This window comes from Cervus elaphus, chromosome 7 (assembly GCF_910594005.1).
Source record: "Cervus elaphus chromosome 7, mCerEla1.1, whole genome shotgun sequence".
In the NCBI taxonomy this organism is placed as follows: Eukaryota; Metazoa; Chordata; class Mammalia; order Artiodactyla; family Cervidae; genus Cervus; species Cervus elaphus.
This window is the reverse complement of record NC_057821.1, coordinates 32,385,511-32,412,927: the sequence shown is the minus strand read 5'-3', so window position 1 is coordinate 32,412,927 and position 27,417 is coordinate 32,385,511. Positions and strand designations below refer to the sequence as shown.

The 27,417-nt window shown below is 41.4% G+C and overlaps 1 protein-coding gene across 1 annotated transcript in view; it reads left to right on the top strand.

Moving 5' to 3' along the window:
• The window catches only part of SCGN (secretagogin, EF-hand calcium binding protein), a 52,879-nt gene that overhangs the window by 9,469 nt on the left and 15,993 nt on the right, over positions 1-27,417 (top strand). The window contains exons 3-6 of the mRNA XM_043908810.1: positions 1,938-2,030; positions 7,768-7,857; positions 18,355-18,411; positions 18,820-18,897. Coding sequence (XP_043764745.1) covers positions 1,938-2,030; positions 7,768-7,857; positions 18,355-18,411; positions 18,820-18,897 — 318 coding nt within the window. The remainder of the gene's footprint in view (positions 1-1,937; positions 2,031-7,767; positions 7,858-18,354; positions 18,412-18,819; positions 18,898-27,417) is intronic.

Here is a 27,417-nt window from a genome sequence, read left to right as displayed (position 1 = left end):
CTTTAGGGATAGTGATTACCTGTCAGAGAGGGGGCTGTGATATAATCAGGCCAGTCCTGCTGAGCTGTGGCTGTAGCCCCAGGCACCTGTCCTCAGCTCCTGGCAAAGGAGAGGGCTTCTGGAGCCAGGGGATAAGCTGTTAGAAATGCTGTCATCTGCCATCGTTGCCTTTCAAAATGCAGAGGCATCCCCCCAGGGAATATGGCTACAGGGACCTTCACTGGACACTCCATGCTACTGGACCAACCATGATTCAGAAAATTGTTCCTAATTCTGGACGTTTTTCCTGCTGAGAAATGAGTAGGCCCTAAGTACATCCTTAACAAGAGGGCGTGTTCCTCTCAGCTGAGGGACAATCACCATGTGTGACACCTACTTCTTATCAGTGATGCCCCAGTGAGTCCAGAACCACCAGCAGGGAGGCCTCCATGACCAGGCAGCCGCTCACTCTGAGGTTTAGACATTGGCAAGCAGTTCATCAGATGCCTGACTAGGGCTACTTTCCTCCCTTGATTAGTGAGTCACACAGACCTTGGGAGAAGGAATTTTAAGATTTCTTAACAGCAAGCTGTGTGCAAGTCAATCTTGGAGAATAAGCAACTTGTAATGACCTGCTCCTCACAGCTTCTGAGGGGACTGACTTCATGGAAACATCAGCCACTCTTGCTGTTGTTTGTTACTCATTATACCCACCCCACTAGCCCTCCAACTTTTTTTCTTTTCAAATGCTCAGAACTGCCTCTGAACTAGGTCTAGATCTAGCCAGTCTATTGCAGAGCATCACTTCTGGGGGCTGTGTGCACATTCTTCATGTACAGACTGCAACACATGCTGAGACCCTTTCAATGCTCCAGAGATGCTAAGTACCCTCTTGGGACTTAAGAGTCTCAGAGAAGGTGGGTGGGGTGGGTGCTGATTGGACATAACAGAGGGAACCCTAGATTCTCGTGCTTCAGGTTCAAGGGATAGTCATGGATTTTGGGGTTAGAGGTCTGAGAGGACAAGTCAAGTTTTGTGCCTTCAAACTAAAGGTAGAAGACCAAGCTGAAATTCAAAGTGAAGACCCACCTTCTTAAATGATTTCTCTGTACGATGTATATACATACACACCCATACAACAAACCAACCACACAATCTATGGTGCCAAGACTAAAGAGGCTAATCTCTCTGTACTTAGAGGAGTGTCAGATGAGGAAACTAGTTGACAGGAATAGTATGACAGTATTAGGGAGAGTCAATTTAGTGTAACTGATCTAGTCTGGAGTCTAGAAATCTGGCACTGTTTGGGAGTGTCTGTGACTCCCAGCCTCTGCATCAAAATTCATCCTCCACTGTTCATTATACATGTCATCTCTCTTTGTAATAACCCTGCAGTCCACTGATGAAGAGTAACTTAATGTGTGGAAAAAGCTGTACAAGGAAGGGATATGTCACATCTTTGGTAGTTCAATGATCACTTTATTTCTTTAGTTCCTTCTTTAATTATTTTCCCCTTCTAATTTTTTTTTTTTTTCGAGAGTCCAAGATTAAGAGAATAAATTATGGCAAACGGAAGGCCCAAAAGAGCTGGAATTTTCACTTAAACATAGAACAAAATGTTCTTGGGAAGAAAGTTTGTATGTTCATTACAATACAGTCTCTCATCACAAAAAATATAGAAAAATGTTCAAATGTATTCTGTCAACACTCAAAGTTTCTCTTCATTCATATCTGAGGATCTCACTAGCTGTGCTACCTAGTTAGGATTCTGATTAGTGGTTATTTAAAAAGTCTCCATCACCTCTCTCTTGTCTGCAATTCGTGAGATCTCTTTCAATGATTAGGTCACTTGGTTAGACTAATGTAATTATCAGGCTGTATACTCTGAATATTTGATATTCTAACTACATTCTTGGAATCCCAGTGGCTTTAATGTGGTTTTATTTGGCTCACTGTAGGATGTGGTCAAAGAAGAAAATGCACAGAAGATGAAACAACAATTGATGGCTGCCCAAGATGTCCCTAAAGATGGTTGCATACGGATGAAAGAGGTATCTTTTATGACTGTACCTTTCTTGACAATACCTTCTTTGGCTTCAATTTTTTCTGCAGGATAAAGAAAGTTTTATATTTGATTGGGAAATTAGAACCCTCTGCAAGGCAGTTGGGTTGGATAACACTTTTGAAGTACTCATTTTTCCTTTTTCATCAATCTTAGTGACAAGAAGATCATTTTATTTAGGTCAATATTTATACTTATTTTATAATTGGGTAATTGATATGCTGGAGGTTTTTCAGTTACTTGATCTAATATTTGTCTCTTTACACAGTGTCCTGTTCAAATTCAACCTTGACATAAGGAAAAACTTACTGACAGTAAATGAGTTTAAATTTCAGCATCAGCTTCCAGGGGAGACTGGAAAGATCTACCCCTGAACATCATGAAAACAAAACAGACAGCTGGTGTCTTGACTTCAACTCAACCCACACTTACTAAGTACCTATTAAAGCAAGGAACCGCATTAAGCACACAGTGCCTCACATAGCCTGTCTTTTAACCTGATTATTTTCCCTTTTAGTTACAAAGATTCACAGTTTAGAATTTCCACACATATTATGTTACTCTAGAGTAACATATTGTATTATATATTATTGTATTGTATTGTACATTGTATATTACGTTTTGTAACAGTAGCTACAAAAATGGTCAAACATTATCCTTTTTTTACTGATGAGGAAACTGAGTTATCCAGCATCATATGGCCAAGAAGTGGCACTGGTTTAAGTTATAGGTATGAATCTATACAGGTTTATTCCATAGAGTTATGAATCCATACATAAAAATAAGCTGCTATGAAAATAAGATATTTATTTCATAGTCAAAATTGCCTGCTAGACATATTATCTGAAATCTGAAGAGCTAGTCTCTTGATGCTGTTATTCTTGGTCAATATTATTGACGAAAATAGTAATTTTTCTTCAGAAAGTTATGATAATAAAGATAATGTCTTCTTATAAAAAATAGACATGTTCACTAGAAGGCTGCCTTCTCAGAAAACAAATAAGCTAAACTGGATATTTATGAATGTAGTTGTTTCCCAAATTTCCACTAAAAGGCAAAAAAATTATATAACCAATAATTGCATTGCAATTGGTGTAAAAGTAGCAATGTATTCATTAATGGAAATATAATTGCAAGTTTCAGGTAAAAATATCAAAGTATTCATACAAACATGTTCATGGTTGCATCCTTCTGCCCACAGAACAGAGCACAGTGCATAGGGGTGCTTAGTAAATATTTGTTATGTGGGGGTACCTGCTCAGTTGCTCAGTCATGTCCACCTCTTTTTGACCCCATGAACTGTAGCCTTCCAGGTTCCTCTGTCCATGGACTTTTCCAGGCCAAGAACATTGGAGTGTGTTGCTACGTCTTAATCCAGGAGATCTTCCCAACCCAGGGATCGAACCCTTGTCTCTTGCATCTTTTGCATTAGCTGGTGGATTCTTTACCACTGCACCACCTGGGAAGCCCCAAATATTTGTTAATAATAAATGACTGAAACATGGCAAATAGTGAAAAACTTTGCCATTATCTTTCTTACCAATTCCTAAAGCAACTGGGAACCTGGCAACAACTGTGACACCCATGCTAATCATTCTATCATGGAGTCCTGCTAATGGGCATTGTTGATACTACTGTAGAGAAGCTGATAGTATAGGACTGTTCTGGTCCCAAAGCCCCTTAAAAACTCCAGAGTCTGTGAGCATTGTCTCTCCTACTGCCTCCAGCTTTATCACTGACTATTATGGTTACTTCAGTTACAGGTAGTTGTGACATAAAAATCAGCCCATCAGCACACGTTTTGGGCTTTCCTGGTGGCTCAGATGGTAAAGAATCTGCCCACAATGCAGGAGACCTGGGTTTGATCCCTGGGTCAGGAAGATCCCCTGGAGAAGGGAATGACTACACACTCCAGTATTCTTGCATGGAGAATTCCATGGACAGAGGAAAAGAGCAGGGAAAAAGAGATGAGGTTCCATATGTAGAAGCGTTTACACTATTGCATCAGGAGAAAAAGGAGTCAGAGGACTACCATCTTATGATGTGAAGATCTGAGAGAAAACCCAGTGGGTACCTAGACAAAAGAGCCTAACAAGATTCAGGAGACAAACTGAGGATCCATCAGAGTTTCTAGAGAGGATTTATCAAGCTTATAAGCACTACACAGATAAAGACTCTGAAGCCCTTGGGAATATAGATGATAAATATGATCTCCATTTGGCAAAGTGCCCCAGAGATTAAAAAAAATTATAGAAATTAGATGGTGTATCTGAAATGAATCCTTAATCAGTAGATGTTGTTTTTAAACTATTCAACAACAGAGAACAATGATAGATGGCGATACGAAACAGAATGCAGCTTTTCTGGTAGCAGCATTGAAAGCAAGTAAGCTAAAGGAGGCTTCCCAGGTAGCTTAGTGGTAAAGAATCCCCCTGACAATGCAGGAGATCTGAGTTCAATCCCTGGGTCAGGAAGATTCCCCGGAGAAGGAAATGGCAACCCACTGCAGTATTCTTGCCCTCCAGGTTCCTCTCTCCATGCAATTTTCCAGGCAAGAACACTGGAGCAGGTTGCCACTTCTTACTCCAGGAGAATTCCATGGACAGAGGAGCCTGGTGGGCTACAGTCCATGGGCTCACAAAGAGTCTGATACTAATGAGCATTCACGCACATATTTTCAATATTTTAGCACAAAATAAAATGAGAAAGGAGTCATAAGTAAGAGCCAAAGTGAGGCTGGAGGATGATCTATGTACTTGACTTGCCCAGGGCTCCTCTGTGCCATTCCAGACAAACTGAAGACAGAGTGGGTTCTAATTAGGGCCAGTGAATTACATTTTAATTTGGTTTCTCAGCCTGTACCACTCCATATGAAAAAACACTTAGTCCTAAAGAGCAGTTCTCAGTTCCAGTTGACCTTGTGTGGGTGGGTAGGAACAGCACAAAGTCAACACGGTGAAATATGAAACCTTGGGCCAGTGACTTCATCTCTGTGAGCCTCAAGTTCATCATCTACATCCACAGTGCAGTTACCATTGACTAAATTTTTAATAGGTACCAGGGACTCTGCTAAACAGTTCATAAATAGTGCCTCATCTTACTCTCAGTCTTCACATAAACACCAGGATATAAATATTATATCCTACGAGGTGGCTGGCTGGCATTACCAATTCAACGGACATGAGTTTAAGCAAACTCCAGAGACAGTCTGCAGTCCATGGGGTCACAAAGAGTTGGACACGACTGAGCAACTAAACAATTACAAAAAAACTGAACATTTTACAAATGAGGAAATTGGGGCACAGAGGCATCAATTAAATTGTCCAAGATCAAATAATAGGTGACGACAAAGAAAGAATTTGGATCCACATGAAAGCCTACCACATCCTGCACTGTGCTGTCTCCCATTAGTAAAATGGGGGATATTTGTATTTACCTGAAGGACTGGCATAAGAATTTCATGAGATGATAAATGAAAAGCACATCACCAGTGCCTGCCAGGTAGTAGGCACTCAATATATGACAGCTGTTGTTCACATGCTACATCCTTCAACTGACTTACATTCAACTAGAGAATATAAGTGGGAGTATGAACTAATTATTTCTACAACCCACCCGAAGTATTTGCTCTGGAGTCCCTCTGTGGCGTTAAACAAAGTGCCGAGAGAACAATGATTATAGAATGAATGGCTGTGGTTTATAAGGGAGAAGTGAGAACTCAATACACACTCAAACACCCTCTAATACTGCAACCCCATGGACTGTAGCCCACCAAACTCCTCTGTCCATGGGATTCTCCAGGCAAGAATACTGGAGTGGGTTGCCATTTCCTTCCCCAGGGGATCTTCCCAACCCAAGGATCGAACCTGTGTCTTTCAATTCTCCAGCACTGGCAGGCGGGTTCTTTACCACTAGTGCCACCTGGAAAGCCCAGTCAGATATCCTAGATTTGGCAAAGAACCCAGTCACACATGCTCATGTGCTGAAACAAGTGTTCTAATCACACTACGGGAGATAATGTTACCTATGTTCATGGGAGTAAGGGAAGTAAATCAATAGAGCTGGTGTTCATATACACAGTTACATGGTTAAATTTATCACAAGTGAACCAACTTTTGAGGTATTGTACAGACACTTATAAAAGAGTATAAACCTTAGCCTACACTCAAGAATCAAGTCAGATAGCAATCATTCCTGCTTTTCCATGGGGCTCCAAAGTCATCTGGATACACCGCATCTCTCCAGCACAGAATTCCCTGGTGGCTCAGACAGTAGGGTGTCTGCGTACAATGCAGGGGACCGGGGTTCAGTCCCTGGGTTGGGAAGATCTCCTGGAGAAGGAAATGGCAACCCGCTCCAGTGTTCTTGCCTGGAAAATCCCATGAATGGAGGAGCCTGGTAGGCTAGAGTCCATGGGGTCACGAAGAGTCGGATACAACTGAGCGACTTCACTTTCTTAAAGTTCTGCCACTGCCACTCACTACATAATTATGGCACATCCCTTGTCTCTGTGCAGCCTGGCTTCCTTAACTAATAAATAATAATGATGTGTTATGCACCCTATAAGTTGTTAGGATTAAATGAGTTAGCACTTGTAAGCATTTAGAACAATTCATGTGTGTGTGTTACTCATTCAGTCGTGTCTGACTCTGTGGGACCGCATGGACTGCAGCTCACCAGGCTTCTCTCTCCATGGAATTCTCCAGGCAAGAATACTGGAGTAGGTTGCCATTCCCTTCTCCAGGGGATCTTCCCGACCCAGGGATTGAACCTGGGTCTCCTGCATTGGCAGGTGGATTCTTTGCTGTCTGAGCCACGAGGGAAGCCCATAGAACAATTCATAGGACATATCAAAATTATTTGGGGTACTTCCCTGGAAGTCTAGTGGCTAAGACCTCACACCCCTAGTGCGGGAGGCCTAGATTTCACATGCTGCTACTAAGAGTTTGCATGCCACAATGCAGAGAGATCTCGAGTGCCACAACTAAGACCCAGCACTGCCAAATAAAGAATATACATATATATTAAAAAACAAAACAAAACAAAACCCTGGTGGTCTAGCAGTTAAGAATCTGCCTGCCAATTCAGGGGACACAGGAAGATCCCACATGCCATGGGGCAACTGAGCCTCTGCACCTAAACTACTGAAGCCCTCGTTGTTTACAACCCATGCTCTACAACAAGAGAAGCCACTGCAATGAGCCTGCACAGTGCCAGGAAGAGTAGTTCCCCAGCTCACTGCAAATAGAGAAAGCCTGCACAGCAATGAAGACCCAGCAACCAAAAATAAAGAAAAATGCCAGTTTACTTAGCACAGTGCCTGGCTTGCAGTAAATGCTCAATAAATATTAGTGATTGTTAATTCTAAAAAAGTTATTTGGTATTTTTCGTTTCTAATATGTGTAGTTGCTAATACTGGAGCTTCTAAGATAAAGTGTGGAACATTTTAAACACTAACACATTTATTATTAAATAATGATGATGATTTTGGATTGTAAGCTCATAGAAAACAGATAACTCTTAGTGTTTCATATCTAGTAAGAGTGCCCAATACTTCTTGAAAGAATCAATGAATCCAAAATGATAATTGAGGGCACAGGACTGCATGTTGAGCTCACCATCCTGAGAGTTCTAAGCCCTTTTGCCCTCTAATATGTTGCTCTGTGCCTTTTACCTGGGGAGCACTGGTCAATGTCAACAACTGCTATTTCTTCCCTTTTCTTTAGCTTGCCGGCATGTTCTTATCTGAGGATGAAAACTTTCTTCTGCTGTTTCGCCAGGAAACCCCCTTGGACAACAGTGTGGAGTTTATGCGGGTGAGCATTTGGTTGTATCTCTATGGAGGATGAGGCCAGGATCCCAGGCACCTGTGGTGGCTGCCATCTCCCCTGCCTACTGCCCCAGGGAGAGCTGCCCATGGGACCAAACCAAGCAAAGAAGCCCTTGGTGTTGAGCCTGGACTGTGGCCCCCAGTCTCAATGTGCTCCCTCAGCGGGTTGACCTAGACTGCTCCTGAGCTAACAGACTTCTTAGTCTGTGCTAGAGGAAGGCGGGTATCTGAGGAATGTAATGGGAGGGTAGGGTGAGGACTGTGGAGCCTAGCAAGTACCAGCCTGCCCACAGCCCTGTGAGTTCCAGCGAACTGCTACCTTCTGAGAATGCAGGCTAGACATCCAGACTCCATGGACAACTTTGTTGTTGTTTAGTCACTAAGTCATGTCCCCATAGGTGTAGCCTGCCAGGTTCCTCTATCCATGGGATTTCCAAGGCAAAAGTACTGGAGTGGGTTGCCATTTCCTTCTCTAGAGGATCTTCCCAGACCAGGGATTAAACCTGGGTCTCCTGCATTGGCAGGCAGGTTCTTTACCATCTGAGTCACCAGCGAAGCCCCTATGGGCAACTACTTAAGTTTTAAATGTTGGTAACTAATTCTAGATTTGAAGGCACAGTATGGCCAAAATATAACTTATTAGAGGGCCAATCCAGCCAGCAGGTGTCTCTTTGCAATCACTGTGCCTAAGTGAAAACTAAAGGCAGAATCAGTGGCTCCTCTTAGCTTCTCTTTCAGCCTCTAGGTTGTCATGGTCTGGGCATGGGTTGGAAAAGAATTTCCAGATGTGAGACAGAATGAGAGAGAAATAAAGATTATTAGAGTGGGAAATGCTGTTAGAACAGTGGGCCAGCTCAAGGGAGAGCGGAAGTTGAACCGGGGTCCTTAGTCCACTTTTATACCCAGGGTACAAGGAGTGGGACAGGGGTCTTGTGGGTCATTTGCTGATGGGATGAGGCATGTATACTGGGTGGGGAAGAGGAAGGCAGAAACCTTCTCCCTGTGGGGTAGGAGGGGAGACAGGTTATACTGTTCCACTATAGTTACAACATGAGGGAGGGAAGAATGCTAAGGGTCTGGTTCTTCGGTTCCTGCATTCTAAGACCCTCCTTGGTTTTATCTGCTCTTTTGTCCTTGGGTCACCACATTCCTCTCTCTCTATTTTTAGGGCCAATTCTTTGGCTCCTTTTGATACCCTGCTCATGTCTAACTATCTACCTATTTCCCTTCTCAGGCATTTGGGAACCCAGTCTCAAAGGAAAAGGGGCGATGACCACTCTGACTTCTTCAGGCTGTACAGGGGTGTCAATGGGGCTCTGGGTTCCCTATGCCTACTCTCTGTCAGGATGCATTTACAGAGGGAGATGAGAGTCCATGGAATGATAAGGTGACTTGTTTCAGCATTGTCTAGGTGTTGGTCAGGGAATATTCTTGTCATACTACCACTGGGAGATTTGTTGTATTTTAGAAGAAACAAACCTAACAAGAAAGTTAGAGGTACACGGCCCAAAGATTCATAGAAGTAGAAAAGCTGCTCAGGGGCTACCAGGAGAACCAGGACCAGGCATTGGTTCGTGACATTAATGTTTCTCTAGGTATGAGAAGATGCAAGGATTTGGGCTCATAAAATCTTTACCTGAAAACATCTAACTATCTGAAGGCTGGTTCTTGTGGGTTTTTTCCAGAGCACAGAGTGCCTTATTTCTGATCTCCACCCTGAACTCCTTTCAGGGGATGTTGAAGGTCAGCAGCTTGCAGTGGTCATGAAGTAATCTTTGTAGAGGCAGCTGGCAAGTGACAACTTCCAGTCAGCAGGGTCCCTTCATAACCACATATTTGACCATGCTTTGGGGGCATTTCATGGCCATTGTGTCCTGCGGTCCTGGGAAGGCTCTTTCCCAGGTCTAACAAAGATTCCATTGACAGGCCACTCAATGTGCTGTTACTAGACCAGGCCTTGTGAGTAGCCAAAGTCTCTGGACCATGCCTGTCTTACTAGCCTCTTGGTCCAGGAAAATATTCCCTCTTGTCGCCTCTTCCCGTATCTAGAGTTACTTTGTTACAATCACTGATCTCATATGGAACTACATATTAGCATTTTATCACACGCTCAGTTACACATTTGGTAACGTAAAAAACAATCTTCTGAAACAAGTGACATAGAAAATAATATAATGTAAGCCAGAAAGATAAAGAACATTACAGCATACTAACACATATATATGGAATTTAGAAAGATGGTAATGATAACCCTATATGCAAAACAGAAAAAGAGACACAGATGTACAGAACAGACTTTTGGACTCTGTGGGAGAAGGTGAGGGTGGGACATTTCGAGAGAACAGCATCGAAACATGTATATTATCTATAGTGAAACAGATCACCAGCCCAGGTTGGATGCATGAGACAAGTGCTCGGGCCTGGTGCACTGGGAAGACCCAGAGGGATCGGGTAGAGAGGGAAGTGGGAGGGGGGATCGGGATGGGGAATACATGTAAATCCATGGCTGATTCATGTCAATGCATGACGAAACCCACTACAATATTGTAAAGTAATTAGCCTCCAACTAATAAAAATAAATGAAAAAAAAAAAGAAAATAATATAGCTTGCAATTATTAATAAGGTACAAGCAAGAATTTAAGTCAAGAACTTTCATTAGGTATAGCCCACTATACCCCAGGTCATCTGACTTCATTTGTTAAGTGACTTATAGCCTGATGTTAATCTCCTGGTTGTACATCATGGAGTGTCTGATCTTTATCTGAAGACTGGTTACTGAGATAAGCTTTAGAAACAAACTTAGAGTGTCTTTTTTTAATAACTTAATTAAACCTTTTAGCAATATAACATAACAACAAGGAACTACCTCAGAAGTGAGTCTTAATAAACACTAGACCTTAATTCGGAGAAGGCCATGGCACCCCACTCCAGTAGTCTTGCCTGGAAAATCCCATGGACGAAGGAGCCTGGTAGGCTGCAGTCCATGGGGTCGCCAAGAGTCGGACACGACTGAGCGACTTCACTTTCACTTTTCACGCACTGGAGAGGGAAATGGCAACCCACTCCAGTGTTCTTGCCTGGAGAATCCCAGGGACGGCGGAGCCTGGTGGGCTGCCGTCTATGGGGTCGCACAGAGTTGGACACAACTGAAGCGACTTAGCAGCAGCAGCAGACCTTAATTAACAAAACTAGAAACTTAGTTTAACAATTAACAAAACTTAATATTCACTGAAACATGATATTTTCATTATGAGGGCATTAACCCTGTAGCCAGGGAAGGCTTTAACCCATCAAATAAAAATGAGGTTTGTCAGGGAGCCAGGAAAAGCCATCTGGCTGTCTTGGATTTCTCATAGCCCTGACTCTCTGATTTTCATCTATTGTTCACGCATTTTTAATTCCCTGATTTAGGAGTAGACTGTTGTCATGTTTAAGGACATCAGGATAGCAAAGGTCTAACAGTGAGGGCTTATTTTTGTAGAAGCAGAATGAGCTTTGTCTACATGTACCATAAACTTCAATAATGTTTACTTAGTTTACCAAAGTAACAAAAGATTTTAAAAACAAATATAAATCACTTAAATGCAAAGAAATTCATAATCTGTTATTGAAACCTTCATTCTAAGAAAACTTCGTTCTCTTAACAGAGAATAGACTAAATTCCAGTCTGTTACCAGTTTACCAGATAACAAAATTTATTAGTTAATCTTAGAAAAGTCTTTTCCATAAATCTTGAAGAACTAGCAGTGTTCTTCTAAAGGCATGAGAGTGAAACCATAGAAGGCATGTTTAAAACTTAATTAAATTGCAATTGACAAAGTAGCCTGGTCATTGCTGTGACTTGTAACAGTTTAACATGATAACTAGAATTATAACTGACAACATTTAACCAGGACATATCAGATTTTCATGAATTTCACATAATTTCTAGGATATCCATATAAGTAATATCAACCATACAATATAACTTGAGAAAATTCGTCACTCCTCCAACAATACGTCCCATGTAATTTAACATGTCAGATGAACTCAGGTAATTTAATACCACTTTTGGATGTCTCCGGGGCCCTCTGAGGCATCCCAAAGTTAGCTAGAAATTATTTAGGAAATTTTGTTGATAAATATCAAAAGGGTTATAACACTCAAACAAATAGGATCATATAGATCACTGTAAAACAGTATATTCATTTAGCCAAAGTAAAAAAGAAGATTTCAAAGGTAAACATAGAACAGAGCACTTCAGAGGTAAAGAAACTTCAAATCCATTATCAAAGGCAGTTTAGCATCTCAAGAAAACTTGTCTTTATGCACAAAACTCTTCCCTTTGGTGTCCACTTTCCATAAATCCTTATCATCATGTTCTGTACCCATTACTTTGTTCTGCCATCCTGAAACAGCCACCTGTAAGTCAGACCTACTTCCTTTTCCCTTCAAAAAATGTAATTTCATTTCTCATACCTTCTTGACTGAAAACACACATCCTGCTTTCCTTAAGCAACCAAGAATTGACCTTATATATATTAGCATTCTGTAGATTGGTGAACATAAATACCAGCGATAATTTCTAAAAAAAAAATTCTAGAGAACATCTCAGGATGGCATCAAACATTTTTCATTAATAGTCCAAAGTCTCTTTAGTTTCTGTGTAAGAGGAAGTTAGTGTTCAGTAATGAATTGTTTCAGAATCTTATTTTACTTGGAAATGACCTAGCTATTCAGTAAACTTTCATCACTTAGTTAAGCACAACCCTAGAAATTCAAGGTACCCCAATCTGGAGAGACTATTTTAGACAGACATTCCTAAAGTATACTTATTCTTAATAGTTTAACTAAAGGCTCTTGTCTCATTTATATTTTTCTTTTTTAAAAGTTTCTTCACTCGAGTTACCTTCCTTGCTGACAAACTTGTAACAGAGATAATAATATAACAATATTTAACTTATAATAAACCTAGGCACAATGAAAATAGTATGCTTAATGTTAACAACTCTTAGACATGTCTATATTACATTAGCAAACATTTATACTATTTAATATTGACTACTTTCTAGTTCATGTGAATCTGAAATTCATTTAGGTTAATGTCTCTTGTATTTAGAACTGTCTGATTTGTAAGTGCTTACTTTTCTTTAGGCCAATTAAATTAGAACTCATTTACAACTTCAACAATATTACTAAAAAAACCCCCAAAAGACACACACTGAGACATACGTAAATCCAGACAGACAGAGATCTCATAGTTTTCTGCTTTGAGATTTAAAATGTCTCTGTGACATCCCCTCCCCCACCTTTTTTTTTTTTTTGAAGTTCTAATTTGCCCAAGGCTGAGGTCTCAGGCCAAGTGGGCTGTGTATTTCAGGGACAGGGAAAGGGTTAACTTCAAGCTTTTCCTTAGGCAGGCTTTTTAACAAGCTAGTTGTTTTTAATTGCATGTGCAAAAAGAACCGGTTTTGAAGTATAGAGGAGAGTTTTTGATCCCTCAGGCTTTTGAATATAGGTGCAAGACCTGGACCAAAGGGAACCTCAGAATCCTTTCCTAGAGATCATGTGAATAGGAAAGGTCGAGCAGGGGTTGTCTAGGAAATCTGATGGAGAGAGACAGAGGGCGATGGGAGATAGGTAGGCAACAGAAAGACAACAGAAAGACACATGCGGCATGAGTCCCTCAAATCCGGATTCTGACTGAGGGCCGTGAAGGACTGAACGTAAGGAAATTCTGAGTCCGTCCCCTGCTTTTGGCAAAAGCTAGTGTGCCATTCAGAGGCTACTTTTTTCCTGGGGGGGGGGTCCCCCAGTTTGTAGTGTGGCCAGGCCTTTTGCAGGGTCAAAATTTTCCATTTTCTGAGAATATAGCCAAGACTCATATAGTGAGTCTGAGAGAGGCTCCCAGGACGTCCCAGAACCCACTCTTAGCCTACCTGCTGTAGAATGGGGGTACTGACAGTCACCGGCTGACAGGCATCCCTTTAGTCCCAGGGATCTCTCCTTGTGACTAATGGCACAAAAATGGCCAACCATCCCAACAGTCATGTCTGACAGTGAGCGGTGACCTCTGAGAACCATGTGGCTAGGGCGCCATGCGACCCGGGCAAAGAACGACAGAGATTCCTGGGAGCAACCGGGTGACTCACCGTTTGGCGAGTCCCTGAAATGTAGAAGGCACTCTTGGGATGGCTCAGAGGCAACACCTAGGCTCCTGTAAATCAATCTGGACGGAAAGGGAACGAAGTGAAAGTCACAGGGAAGAAGGCTGAGGAATCCGCCTTACAATCCTATCGGGGAGGCGGTGGCCAGGGGACGATGGTCTCTGTTTTGCTTCAACCACTATGTGCCTGCCACAGGGCATGGAAGTTGCCTTGCTGGGGGCGGATGCCCTTGTGGCCTGATCCATTCTGTGTCCTCCTTAGCCGCACATGGGAGTCTTCATGTGGCAGGCGCCCTAATGGCTTTTAAGTGCCTGAGCTGTGCCCACACACTATTGGTTGGCCTAGTCCTCAGTTGGAAAGAAGACAAAGGAGAGACCCTCACCCGTTCGGGCGGCAGCTACTGGGGCGCAGTGGGGCCTTTGGAACACACCAGAGGGTAAGCCTGGCCTGAGTTCCTCAGTTGCTTCCACAGCACTTGCCTGTTCTCAGAGGGTCCCTATGAGAAAGGAGAAGTGAGGAGGTGGGGGAGGAGACCCCAAGGTCCCCGTACAGGCCACCAAAAATGTCGTGGTCTGGGTGTGGGTTGGAAAAGAATTTCCAGACATGAGACAGAATGAGAGGGAAATGAAGTTTATTAGAGTGGGAGACGCTGTTAGAACAGCAGACCAGCTCAAGGGAGAACCAACGTTGAACAGGGGTCCTTAGTCCACTTTTATACCCAGGGTCCAAGGAGTGGGATGGGGGCTTGTGGGTCATGTGCTGATGGGATGAGGCATGTATACTGGGTGGGGGAAGAGGAGGGCAGAAACCTTCTCCCTATGGGGTAGGAGGTGAGACAGGTTATACTGTTCCATTATAGTTAGAACATGGGGGAGGGAAGGACGCGAAGGGTCTGGTTTTTCCGTTCCTGTATTCTAAGACCCTCCTTGGTTTTATCTACTGTTTCGTCCTTGGGTCACCACGTAGGTGTTACTGTCTGTGGGTGAAAAATAGGCCATGGAGGACAGAGCAGGGCATCTTAAAGGCCAGAGTGGTAGATTTAGGACAGCTACTGCACCCAGGGCCCCATTCCTGAAAGAGTTTCCAAGTCCTCATTTAGGAGATAATAACTTAGCACCCTTTTACACTATTTTATATTCTGGCCAAATGGAAGTTATGAGAAACTGAGCAAGCATTTGCATAAATAATTCACAGAAAAAAATCTGAGTAGACAATAGATATATAGTGGTAGCCAAATAAATTCAAATTAGAAACAACTAATTTTTACTAAAGTGGTAAAAATTTTAGAGGGATTAACAAAAAGATGAAGCACTGGCAAGAAAGCACTGAGACTGTTGCTCTGCTGGTAGGCATGCACCCTGGGATAATCTTATGGAAAGCAATTTTGCAAAAATGTAATCAGGATCTGCTAAAATTTCATCATCCAGAGTTAATTCTAAAAAATCTACCTTTTGACTTAATAGTCCTACTTCTCCAAGCATCTATAGAAGAATATAATCAGAGATGTAGACAAGTTTTCAATGCTATGATGTACATTAAATATTCCAGAGTTACTTAGTATAGTTAGAACTGAAAATAACATAAATATCTAACAATGAAGGAAAAATGGTAAATTATGATATATTCATATAATTCACTCATTCCACAAATACCTATGAGCACCTGCATAATGCCGGAAACTGTTATAGGCCTGGAGATTCAAGAAAGAAAAACCCCATTGTGGAATTTACGGATCACTGAAGATCAAGTTTTCAAAGAATATTTAATGACAAGAAGGAAATGCATTACAGTGTTATGAAACAAAATTATATAAACAATATGATCTTAATTTTGCTTAAAAAATTATTTACCCTTAACAAAGGTAATGGGTAAATACATGCAAGATAAATACTGGTTGTTTTTAAGGGATAAGATTTTGGATGAGCTTTAAATTCTTTGTATTTTTGCATTTTCCATCTTAGAATCACAATTATTTATAAATTATTTTAAATGACATTTTGAAACTAATTTCAGTTGTACTTAAAAATGCTCACAGAAAATTTTAAATGAAAAATAACAGACCACTGAAGTATATAGCCTCTATGACCTCCCCTTCATTATGTCACGTATATAATAGAAATATAATGAAAAGGAAAGACATAAAAATGGTAAGTTATCATCTCTGGGGTGGAAATTTCTGAATATTAGAGTTTTCTTCTCTTTGTATTTCATTAATTTTGTACAACGAATAAGATTTCATTTTATAATCAGTAAAAAAGTATTAAACTGTTAGGCCTGTATAGGCTTGAATAATCTTGAGAAATGGGAAAAGGAAATAGCATTATGGAAACTTTTTTTTTTGTTTAACTTTGTCCATTTTTCCTCCCTCCCTTCTAGTTTGTCAATTTCTTCTGGATAGAGAAAGAGGTTCTCTTTCTCTATCCAGTTAAAAAAAATATGCTGGATTCCTGAATTCTTTTTTTAAAATTAAATGTTATAACCTATTACTACCACACATATTTTAAGAAATTCTACCTTAATATATTTATATTCCCCTTGAACTATAGGACCTTAAGATACTTTAGTGCTAGCAAGTATCAATCAACTCACTAGCCATTATCATCCAGAATATTAGTTCAATCTTGTTTTCTTTAATCCCATAAATTTTAAGCTAACAAGATTTTATGTTGCCATTTACCCAAGTGTTTCCCATTGTCTTTGTACACCATTCCTTTTTTATCTTAAATTTTCCTTCTTTGAGTTCTTCCTTCCTGGAGTATATCCTTAACCAAGAATCTGCTGGTAATAAACCCTACTTTGGTTTGCTTGGAAACCTCTTTATTTTGCTTTCATTCTTTCAAGATGGCAAGTGTAACATTCACATAAAGATCTTTGGTACTCCAATAGTTCAGTTGTAGTGAAGTTACAAGATAATTTAGATGGAAAATATTTAGTGAACAGCAGAAAAAAAAGCATATAAACTTTTTATTATTTGAAATTCTCCTTCTTAGTTCTGGTATATTCATACCATTAAAATTAGGATATAAATCACATTTAACCAGTTGATTTTCTAAGCCTGGCTAGATTCAGGCAGAAATGTTGGCGACAGGGATTGAAAGGAGCGAAGTCTCTGAACACTTCCCACGGAACATCAGCATCAGTAGTTCCTACTATCCTCGTAGGATATTTAGCCAGGACTCTGGCTGTGGTCTAGAACTAAGGTCCCTGCAGTTGGTGACTCAGGTAACCCATTCCACATCAGTGGAAAAATCTGCCACTTAAAAAAACAGAACAAAACACCTCAGTGCTACTTTTTCATTTTGTATAGGAGTTAGGGAACTTGCCAACTTGTGAGGCTTTAATACGCAATTAGAGGTGGTCAAAATCACACCATTTACTAAAGAAAGCAGTTCAATGCTTCCTTAAAAATATTGAGCTCTTCTGTCTTCCAGTTTAAGTAACTGTATCTTCAGCTGGATGAATGCTGTTATTGAACTAATGTAAGGGTTGGCTTGTTACTGGGAATTTTCAGAGATGTTTTATTCCCTTTACCCAGAGCCAAGACCACACAGGCAAGATTCCTTAGGGATGTTTTCTGCTATGCAATTTTTTAAGCGAAGTTCACCTTTTCATTATGGTTATTGTTGTTTGGGGTTTTAGTCTTATTTAGGTGTTTCAGTTTGACTTCCCACCTTGGGTGGTCCCAGGGATTTGTCTGCTGTCTGCCTTGAAAAGAATCTGTCTGCCAATGCAGGAGATACGGGTTTGATCCCTGGGTTGGGAAAATCCCCTGGAGGAGGAAATAACCCCCCACTCCAGTATTCTTGCTGGGATAATCCCATGGACAGAGGAGCCTGGGGGGCTATACAAACACTACCTTGTGTGAAGTATCCTGATAAAGCTACAGGCTACCTCATCAGAGATCAGTAGATGTACCCAGGACAGACTTTAGTTTCTGTCATCTCAGTTTCTTGCCAGCTGAGCTATATATTTAAAGAGTTGTTTTTAGAGGGCTCTGCATCTTTAGGAATTTAGTACAAAGATTTCTTACTCTGCCATATTTTCTCCCACTGAAGGCCATTCCTTCATATCTTTCCACTTCAAACTTCCCAAGAGCTCCCTTTCAGTGAGTGTGCTGTGGTCCTCCCGAAGTGGCTCTAAGTGAATGCAGGGAGTCATTTCCAGTGAGCTCTGCCCCAAAAGAGCTGTCACCAAAGAAAGCCTAAACTTCTCCACATAGTTTTATTTGCACCCAGTTAAGGACTGTTATCAGATGCTGAACCCTAGTAGACATCAGCATAACTTGAACCCAAATTATTTGAGGATAAAATGGATTATTGGCTTTTGTGTATTTCAGATTTGGCGCAAATACGATGCTGACTGCAGTGGCTTTATATCAGCTGCTGAACTTTGTGTAAGTGTTGCCGGGAGCTGTCCCCGGGCGGACGGCGGGTGAGCTCATTCCTGGGAGTTTGATGTGTATCATGAGCTTGATTTCTGTGTCTCCAAGAAACATGGATATGAATTTGCTAATTTTAAAAAACTGATTCGTGTTTAGAAGGTTTAAAACTGTAGGTGACACTGGGAAAGACATAACTGAGGATTTATGACACCTTTTTATGCTCCAAACTGTTCCCTGGGTTCTGTTTAAAAGTGCTCCCTTCAAACTGTGACAGCCCTGCATTTTGGACTTCTTGCTTGATAAAAAGCATCACATTCCTTCCCTAAAACAAGCAGATGACAATCCTTCAAAAACAGCCTCTTGAGATTTCTAGGTTTATTTGTCACTAGATAAAATGCGGCTTTTCTCTTGATCTCACAGAACTTCCTCCGAGACCTCTTCCTCCACCACAAAAAGGCCATTTCAGAGGCTAAGCTGGAAGAATATACTGACACCATGGTGAGTAACTGAGCAATGCGATCTCAATGAAGACAGTTTCCCCCCATCTCCCCAGGGCCCAGAAACAGCATTTGGCACAGAATTAAGGGCTCTGTGAGTGTTTGCAGACTAGACAAATGCATGAAAAGACCTTCAACTCTGGGAAACAGTGACTGAATTTGAGCTACTTTAGTCTCTCTCTTGGGATGAGAATGCATGCATTTGAAAGAGAGCTGCTCACCTGGAAAGTCCAGTTAACATCAGGTTACTAAGCACCAGTCAGTAATCTCAAGTTACTGAGGTTAATCCAAGTCACACTGAAACAAGGAAACGTGAACCCAGACAACCAGGACTAAACACACGGGAGCCCCCCACTCCCTCCGCCCCTCCTCCCCCATGGATGATTCTACTCATTTAGTACATTCATTTAGGGCAATGGAGAGTCAGAAAGCTGGCAAATACATATTTCACCTTTGCCAACTATAGGTATGACCTTGAGAAATGGTCTATTGTTGTTTACTTCAGCTGAAAAATGGGGATTAATAATACCTAATTGCTTCGAGGGCAAGTGAGTGGATGCATATGAAGTGCTTTGCAGAGCATCCAGGAAATAACCAACATTCAATACATGTTAGCTCTTCCTGTAGCGATTGTTGTAGTCCTTGTTGTCATTATTTCCTTTTGCCACTCATGCAATCATATCCTAAATGACCTGAGATTATTTTAGCATCAAAGCTCCCTGGAAAATGGTGAAGTGGGAGAAGTTGCCTTTGGTGAATTCATTCTCACATTCTCATCCAGCTCCTAGCTTGAAGCTTTTCTCCCAGAGCTACTCTATAATAATCTGTACTGAATCTAATCTGGCTTCTCAACTTTTTGTCTCCCCTAAGTCCCTTCCCATCCCCAAATGTCTGTTTCATTCCAATCAAACTCTGTAGGTTTCTTAATTAATAAGCAAGAAAACTACTGGTAAAGGTTTAATTGCTTGTACAATTGCTACACTTATTATAGACAGAGTTCTTAAACAGACTCATCTTACTGAACCTTCTGGTGAATCATCAGGGCTGCATATCATGGAGAAGAGTAATGGATCCCTGTTAAAATGTGTACTACAAGGTTGACCTATTTAGGCCTTTAATTGATGCTTCCAAATACTGTATTATTTCTAACAACTCTTCTATAGCCTTGGCATTGTTCCTGCTCTTCTGTATATCTGATGGTTGACGCTTAGAAAGGGTAAGTGACTAAGCTACCACCAAGCTGATTTCCTAAACTCCTTCTAAAAATCTGATTAACTGGGAAATGATAAGTTGTCTAGCCTAAGGCACCAGTTAAACTGGAAGTTGGGCTGCCTGGCTTTCAGCCCTGGATCTTCTGGCTCTGTATTCCGACTACTCCGAATGCTGTCCTCAGCCAAAGGCACAGGCCCTGGGAAGGAAGAATGTGGTCTTGACCACGACAACTTAGAAATGGCCTGGATGGGAGCTAAGCCGATCCTCAGGACAGACTCACACCCCAGACCAGGAAATAATTTGGCTTCCTATTATGTTGACCTGTTTTAATAACACGCATAATACTGTTTGAAATCCTTTGACAGGCTTAGCACTAAAGAGTGAGAGAGAAATCCCTGAGAAGCAGGAAGCAATTTCCCACCTACCAGTGTATCTCTGGTTTCCTTTTGTCCTAGGTTCCTGGGAAACTCTCTAATAGCATGAATACTCTGAAAAAGGAAATTAGACTGAAACTGCCTGGGAGAGAGAATAATAAGGAGATTACTCTTCCAGTTGGGCATTTTTTTTCAACACTGATTTAACATTATGTTAGCTCTGGCCGTTGTTACCTTGATTTTATTAACTTATAAACCAGACCTTAGGCAGTGAAATGCTTGCACTAAGAATCCCCAGGAGATTTCTAGTATTTCTTTGAATACCTTTGACTCTGAGGGGCTTCCTCCCACCTCCAACTAGAATACTAAGCCACTATTTTCTGACTTTTAAACATAGCTCAGCTATTTTTTCCTTACTTTTCTCCACCTGGTTCTTGCTCATCCTTCAAGATTTAGTTAGAAATCATCTTGCTCTCTTCCATCATCTTCTTCTATAGAGGCTCCAAGTGCCTCTCCTCTGTGCTCCTATAGTATCTTGTGTATTTCAATGTCTTAACATCATAGTCACCTGTTTAATTCACTTTGCAAATATTCATTGAATACCTGCTACGCCTCTGGCACTATTCTAGTCAGCAAGGACTCAGCAGTGAGCAAAACAGAGACTGACACTAATGATAAACATAATAAATAATAAATTACATTGCATGATAGAAGGTAATGAGTGTCATGGAAAAAATTAAACAGTAGACCAGATAGTGCCAGCAGGGCAGCTAGGATGGGAGATTGGGGAGAAGGTGTGATTTGCAACAGGGTGGTCAGGGTGGCCTTTCAAGATGATGCAGCTTGAGAAAGGACCAAAGGTGCAGCAAGCAGGGCCCCTGGGTCAGGGGTGTGCCTAGGATTTCCAGGAACAGGAGACCACCAGTGTGGCTGGAGTGGAGTAAGTAAGGATGACACAGAGGCCAGACCAAGTCAGGCTTTGGGGGCCATTGTGAGAACGTGGGGGTTTAGTTGGAGGGAGATGGAGGGTTTGAAGGAGAGGATGCCATGAGCTGGCTTTTGTGTTGAAAAGCACCTGAAACAGGCAAGGAGGGAATCAGGAGAATCTGTTAAGAGGCTACTCCTTCATCCAGGTGAAAGGATGGCAGCTTGGATCAGGGCTGGGAAGCAGAAGAGATGAGAACCAGATCTGTTTGAAGATGGAATCAGTAGGATTTCCTGATGAAACAGCTAAGAGTCAAGGGCGACGCTGACACTGTTTACAGATCTTGCACTCCACTAGCTGTGATTCATCTGGGGCAGGGTGGCATCTTATCTGCATGTTCTTAGCCCTCACACGGAGCCTGGGACACAGTGGGCTCCCTAATGAATTCTGTTATTACCTAATAGACAGCTAGGAATAAACCCTGACAATATCAGGAAACTTTGCCCTTGGGATCCTCCTGCTTCTCTTACGTGTGTTCCTCATGACCCTCCAGCCCCAGGGTGATTCCTGCTCCCTCTTGGGGTGTCTTCCATACTACATACTGTTCATGGCATTATTTTGCACAGATCTGACGTTCCTCCAGCAGTGTTTCGTGTTCTGAAATTCTCCTTGTTCTCTTTTTTAAAACCAGACCTTCCAGGGCAGAACCAGAAAGGGTGCCTGGGAGTGCTGGGCTTCATCCTTAGGTGTCTCACTGGGATCCTTCATCACAGAGTCATCCAGAGGGACCCCAACCAGAGAGTGGGTATGAGCCACGCTGAGCCCAGTGTGTGGAGACAGACAGGGAGATGGGAGCCCCACGCTGAAGACGCCAAGTAGGAGCTATAGGAGTAAGGGCTAGAGCTGGAGGCAGCTGAGGAGACCGAGCAGAGCTAATCCAGAAAAGACAATCGGAGCAGGACGAGCCTAGGATTTGTCCTCATGGACTCGGGAGTCACGTCACTGTGTTCCTTTTCTTGAGTCTGAAGTGGTTTTTCGGGTCTGAGGGGTAGGGTCTCACAGTGACTGAGAACACCTGCTCCCTCACCAAAACCCCCACTCTCTTAATGCTTTTCTCTCCAGTTAGAATGTGATCTGGTAAACTAGTTCACACAAAGATGTGAGTTCATTCCTTCAACGACTATTTAGGGACAACCTATCAAGAAAGATACAGTCTCTGACCTTATAGAATTTTCCAATTGGGAGAAAATTTGATTAAAAAAGCAAAGGGAAAAGGAGCAAAAATTCATTCTGGTCCCTCCCTTCCATCCCTGCTGTGCATGTCACTGTGATACTGTATCTACCCGTAAGTAGCAGCCGAGTTCAATTAAGCACTGAAGAGTGCTTAAATATGTCGGCGTCACCTTAAAATGTAATTAAACTATTTTTAAAAAAGTATCTTGATAAAAGAAAACAAAAACAAGACGCATTACAATGAAGCAGCAATTCTAGAGCTTTAGCAAAGGCAGGACGAGAACAGTTAGGTGGTCAAAAGGGAAAGGCCAGGGGAGGGATAAATTAGGAATTTGGGATTAACAGATACACACAACTATATATAAAATAGATGAACAACAAGGACCTACTCTATAGCACATGAAACTATTTAATACCTTGTGACAACCTATAATGGGAAAGAATCTGAAAAAGAATATATATACACATACATATGTATAGCTGAATCACTTAGCTGTATACCTGAAACATTGTAAATCGACTATTCTTCAATTTTTTAAAAAAGAAAAGGTAGGTGAACAGAATGAAAGTTAAACTTTTAAAAGACGTTTTCTTAACATGCAGTACTTTATTTTCATTGAAACACTGCCAGTGTTTTCTGGTACTAAATATCTTAATCATAATAATTGAGACTTCCTTTTGTGCTAGGCCCTGTGCAAAGCACTTTTCAAACATCTCATTTGATTCTTACATGAACTTTATGAAACAAGTATTTAAATAAATAACCTATTTTATAAATGAAAAAACTGAGGATTACAGGTCAGAGATGATAAGGATGGAGCAGAAATTCCCAGACTCCAATCTATCTTCAAACTGTATTCAAACTGAAACATTTATGACTGAAAGTCTAAGTGCTGAATTATAAAACTGAAAATTTTCAAAAGAGGGAGGGTTAAGCTCTATGAGAAATCAAGAAGAGGTACAAATCCCTACAAATAAAGTGAATAGCAAGGTGAGGAAAAGGCCATGTTAGGAGATTAGGATTCTCTTAATATTTTTATAGATAAGATAATACAGGAGCTCTGACAGCCAAAACAGAATTTATGACCCAGAAAAACTGATTTTTCTCCTCATGAAGGACCTAAATAATCCTGCGAACTGACATCTTATTAAACACCAAAGAGGAAATAAAGCAGTGAAAGACAATGGGGAACAAGAATGGGTTCTACAAAACTGTTCTGGAGAAGAGAGGAACACTGATTGATTAAACTGGGGAAGGGAGGAAGGGAAGAAGAGTGAACTGTGGCTGCAGAAAGCCCCAGGGGTCACCTCAGCCAAACATCCCATCATAACGGGTAGGAGCAGGCAGGGAGGAGACATGTAGGCTGTTTACAAAGCCGATACTTGGCTGAAAAGAGATTCTGCTCATCGCGCATCAGCCCTGCAACCCTAGTTGCCCAAAGCTGTTTTCTTCACAGTCTTGTGGTTTACATTTAAGAAACCTCAGGCTGGCAGCCCTTACAATGGAACGCCCTGACCTGAGGAAAATCAATGAAATGAAGAAAGAAACGGCAATGTACACTTTTGTTGACTTTGAGCTTTGATCCAGAAGTGGAGAGTCCTGAGAGGCAGCTGAGGGGAATCCGAACGGTCTTAACCAACTTTTGAGTATCTAGGTTGAAAGATGTCCATGGACCAAGACTGTCCTGTTACTAATGTTATGTGTCTGTTTCTAAACAACTAAAACCCCGAGCTGCTTCTGCTCAAGCATGCTGCAGTTAAATATTCATTTTTATTCCAAACTGTCCCATGAGGATAGGACCATGATCAGTCAAACTCCAGATGATCCCTCATTGGTCCTTTATGCACTGGTGAGATAGATAAGTGCTCAAGAATCTAGTGAGAGTTTCCACCCAAGGATCTGAGTTTGCCCTGAAAATTAGACCAGTTTAATGAGATTCAGGCCCATCTATTTCATTTTTCTTTCTTAAATTGCAGAGGCAATTTATACTTTTCCAATGAACAGATATGGGAACTGGGCTACAGTTTTTTTCTTTTTTTTTTTTAAGGCCTTTTACATTTCCCTAAAGACTTTTGGGTACACGAACTTTTAGAAACTCAACACTTAAAAAAAAGACTTCTAGGATCTGAGCTTTAACTAAGTGATACACCAAGTGTGAAATCACTTTACTGCTGCTTTAATGGCTTTTTACTGAGCAATGGACACAGTCAGAGCAACACTGCATTAAAGATGTGGTTCCAAGGTTTAGCATTAAATGCTTTGTTTGGATATAACCTACTAAATGAATTCAAATTGACCCAAATAAGGATTGGTGTATTTGAAAACTGTTTGAAACCCGAACAATGAACAAGTCAAGGCAGAACATCCAATCAGAAGAGAAAAGTTAAGGTCTGCAAACTTGTCTCACCTAAACTCCTAATTAATGTTCTGTACAAGGAAGGAAACTATTAACAAATTCCAATTATTACATCTAATTAAGAGGGGCTGCCAACACCTGGCAGAGGGGAAGATTAGCTGCCTGAATAGAATATTATTAGGTAATATTGAACTTTTTAAAATGTAAGCTCATACATGTGGGACATACTAAACTCATATACCTAATTAGAGCATGGAATGTGAACTATTGCAAAAACAATGAAATCTGAGAATGTGTCACACAAAGAGAATATCCCCATCCTCTACCCTGTCCAAGCTCTCATCCTTCATGCCTGGATTAAAGCATCTAACTTCCAGTTGCTTCCTTCCCTAGGTCTCTGATCCAAGCCAACCTAAGACACAACTGGGCTTCTTTTTTTTTTTTTTTTGAATTTTTATTGGAATATAGTTGATTTCCCTGTTGGTTTAGACAGTAAAGAATCTGCCTGCAATGCAGAAGACTGGTTTTATCCTTGGGTTGTGAAGATCCCCTGGAGAAGGGAATGGCTACCCACTCCAGTATTCTTACCTGGAGAATTACATGCACAGAGGAGCCTAGTAGGCTACAGTCCATGGGACTGCAAAGCGTTGGACACAACTGAGTGACTAACACTTTCACTTTTCACAATGTTTTGTTAGTTTCAGATGTACAGCAAAGTGAATGAGTTATACACTCTTCTTTTAGATTCTTTTCCCATATAGGCCATTAGAATACTGAGCAGAGATCCCTGTGCTATACAGTAGGTCCTTATTCATTATCTATTTTACATACAGTTCAGTTGCTTTGTGACCCCATGGACAGCAACACACCAGGCCTCCCTGTCCATCACCAACTCTGAGAGCTTACTCAAACTTAGGTCAATTGGGTCGGTGATGCCATCCAACCATTTCATCCTCTGTCATTTCCCTTCTTCTTCTGCCTTCAATATTGCCCAGCATCAGGGTCTTTTCAAAGAATCAGCTCTTCGCATCAGGCGGCCAAAGTATTGAAGTTTCAGTTTCAGCATCAGTCCTTCCAATGAACACTCAGGACTGATCTCCTTTAGGATGGACTGGTTGGATCTTCTTGCAGTCCAAGGGACTCTCAAGAGTCTTCTCCAACACCACAGTTCAAAAGCATCAATTCTTCGGTGCTCAGCTTGCTTTATAGTCCAACTCTCACATCCATACATGACTACTGGAAAAACCACAGCCTTGACTAGATGGACCTTTGTTGGCAAAGTAATGTCTGCTTTTTAACATGCTGTCTAGACTGGTCATAACTTTCCTGCCAAGAAGTAAGCGTCTTTTAATTTCATGGCTGCAGTCACCATCTGCCATGACTTTGGAGCCCACAAAAATAAAGTCTGTCATTGTTCCCACTGTTTCTCCATCTATTTGCCATGAAGTGATGGGACTGGGTGACATGATCTTTGTTTTCTGAATATTGAGCTTTAAGCCAACTTTTTCACTCTCCTCTTTCAGTTTCATCAAGAGGCTCTTTAGTTCTTCTTCACTTTCTGCCATAAGGGTGGTATCATCTGCATATCTGAGGTTATTGATATTTATCCCAGCAATCTTGATTCCAGCTTGTGCTTCATCCAGTCCAGCATTTCTCAAGATGTACTCTGCATATAAGTTAAATAAACAGCGTGACAATATACAGCCTTGACTGACGTACTCTTTGCCTATTTGGAACCAGTCTGTGGTTCCACATCCAGTTCTAACTGCTGCTCTTGACCTGCATGCAAATTTCTCAAGAGGCAGGTAAGTTGGCCTGGTATTCCCATCTCTTTCAGAATTTTCCACAGATCCACACAGTCAAAGGCTTTGGCATAGTCAATAAAGCAGAAATAGATGTTTTTCTGGAACTCTCTTGCTTTTTCGATGATGCAGCGGATATTGGCAATTTGATCTCTGGTTCCTCTGCGTTTTCTAAAACCAGCTTGAACATCTGGAAGTTCACGTATTGTTGAACCCTGGCTTCGAGAATTTTGACATGGAGATATCAAGATTACTAGCGTGTGAGATGAGTGTAATTGTGCAGTAGTGTGAGCATTCTTTGGCATTGCCTTTCTTTGGGATTGGAATGAAAACTGACCTTTTCCAGTCCTGTGGCCACTGCTGAGTTTTCCAAATTTGCTGGCATATTGAGTGCAACACTTTCACAGCATCACCTTTTAGGATTTGAAATAGATCAACTGGAATTCCATCACCTCCACTAGCTTTGTTCGCAGTGATGCCTCCCAAGGCCCACTTGACTTCGCGTTCCAGGATGTCTGGTTCTAGGTGAGTGATCACACCATCGTGATCATCTGGATCATGAAAATCCCTTTTTCAGTTTCTCTGTGTATTCTTGCCACCTCTTCTTAATATCTTCCA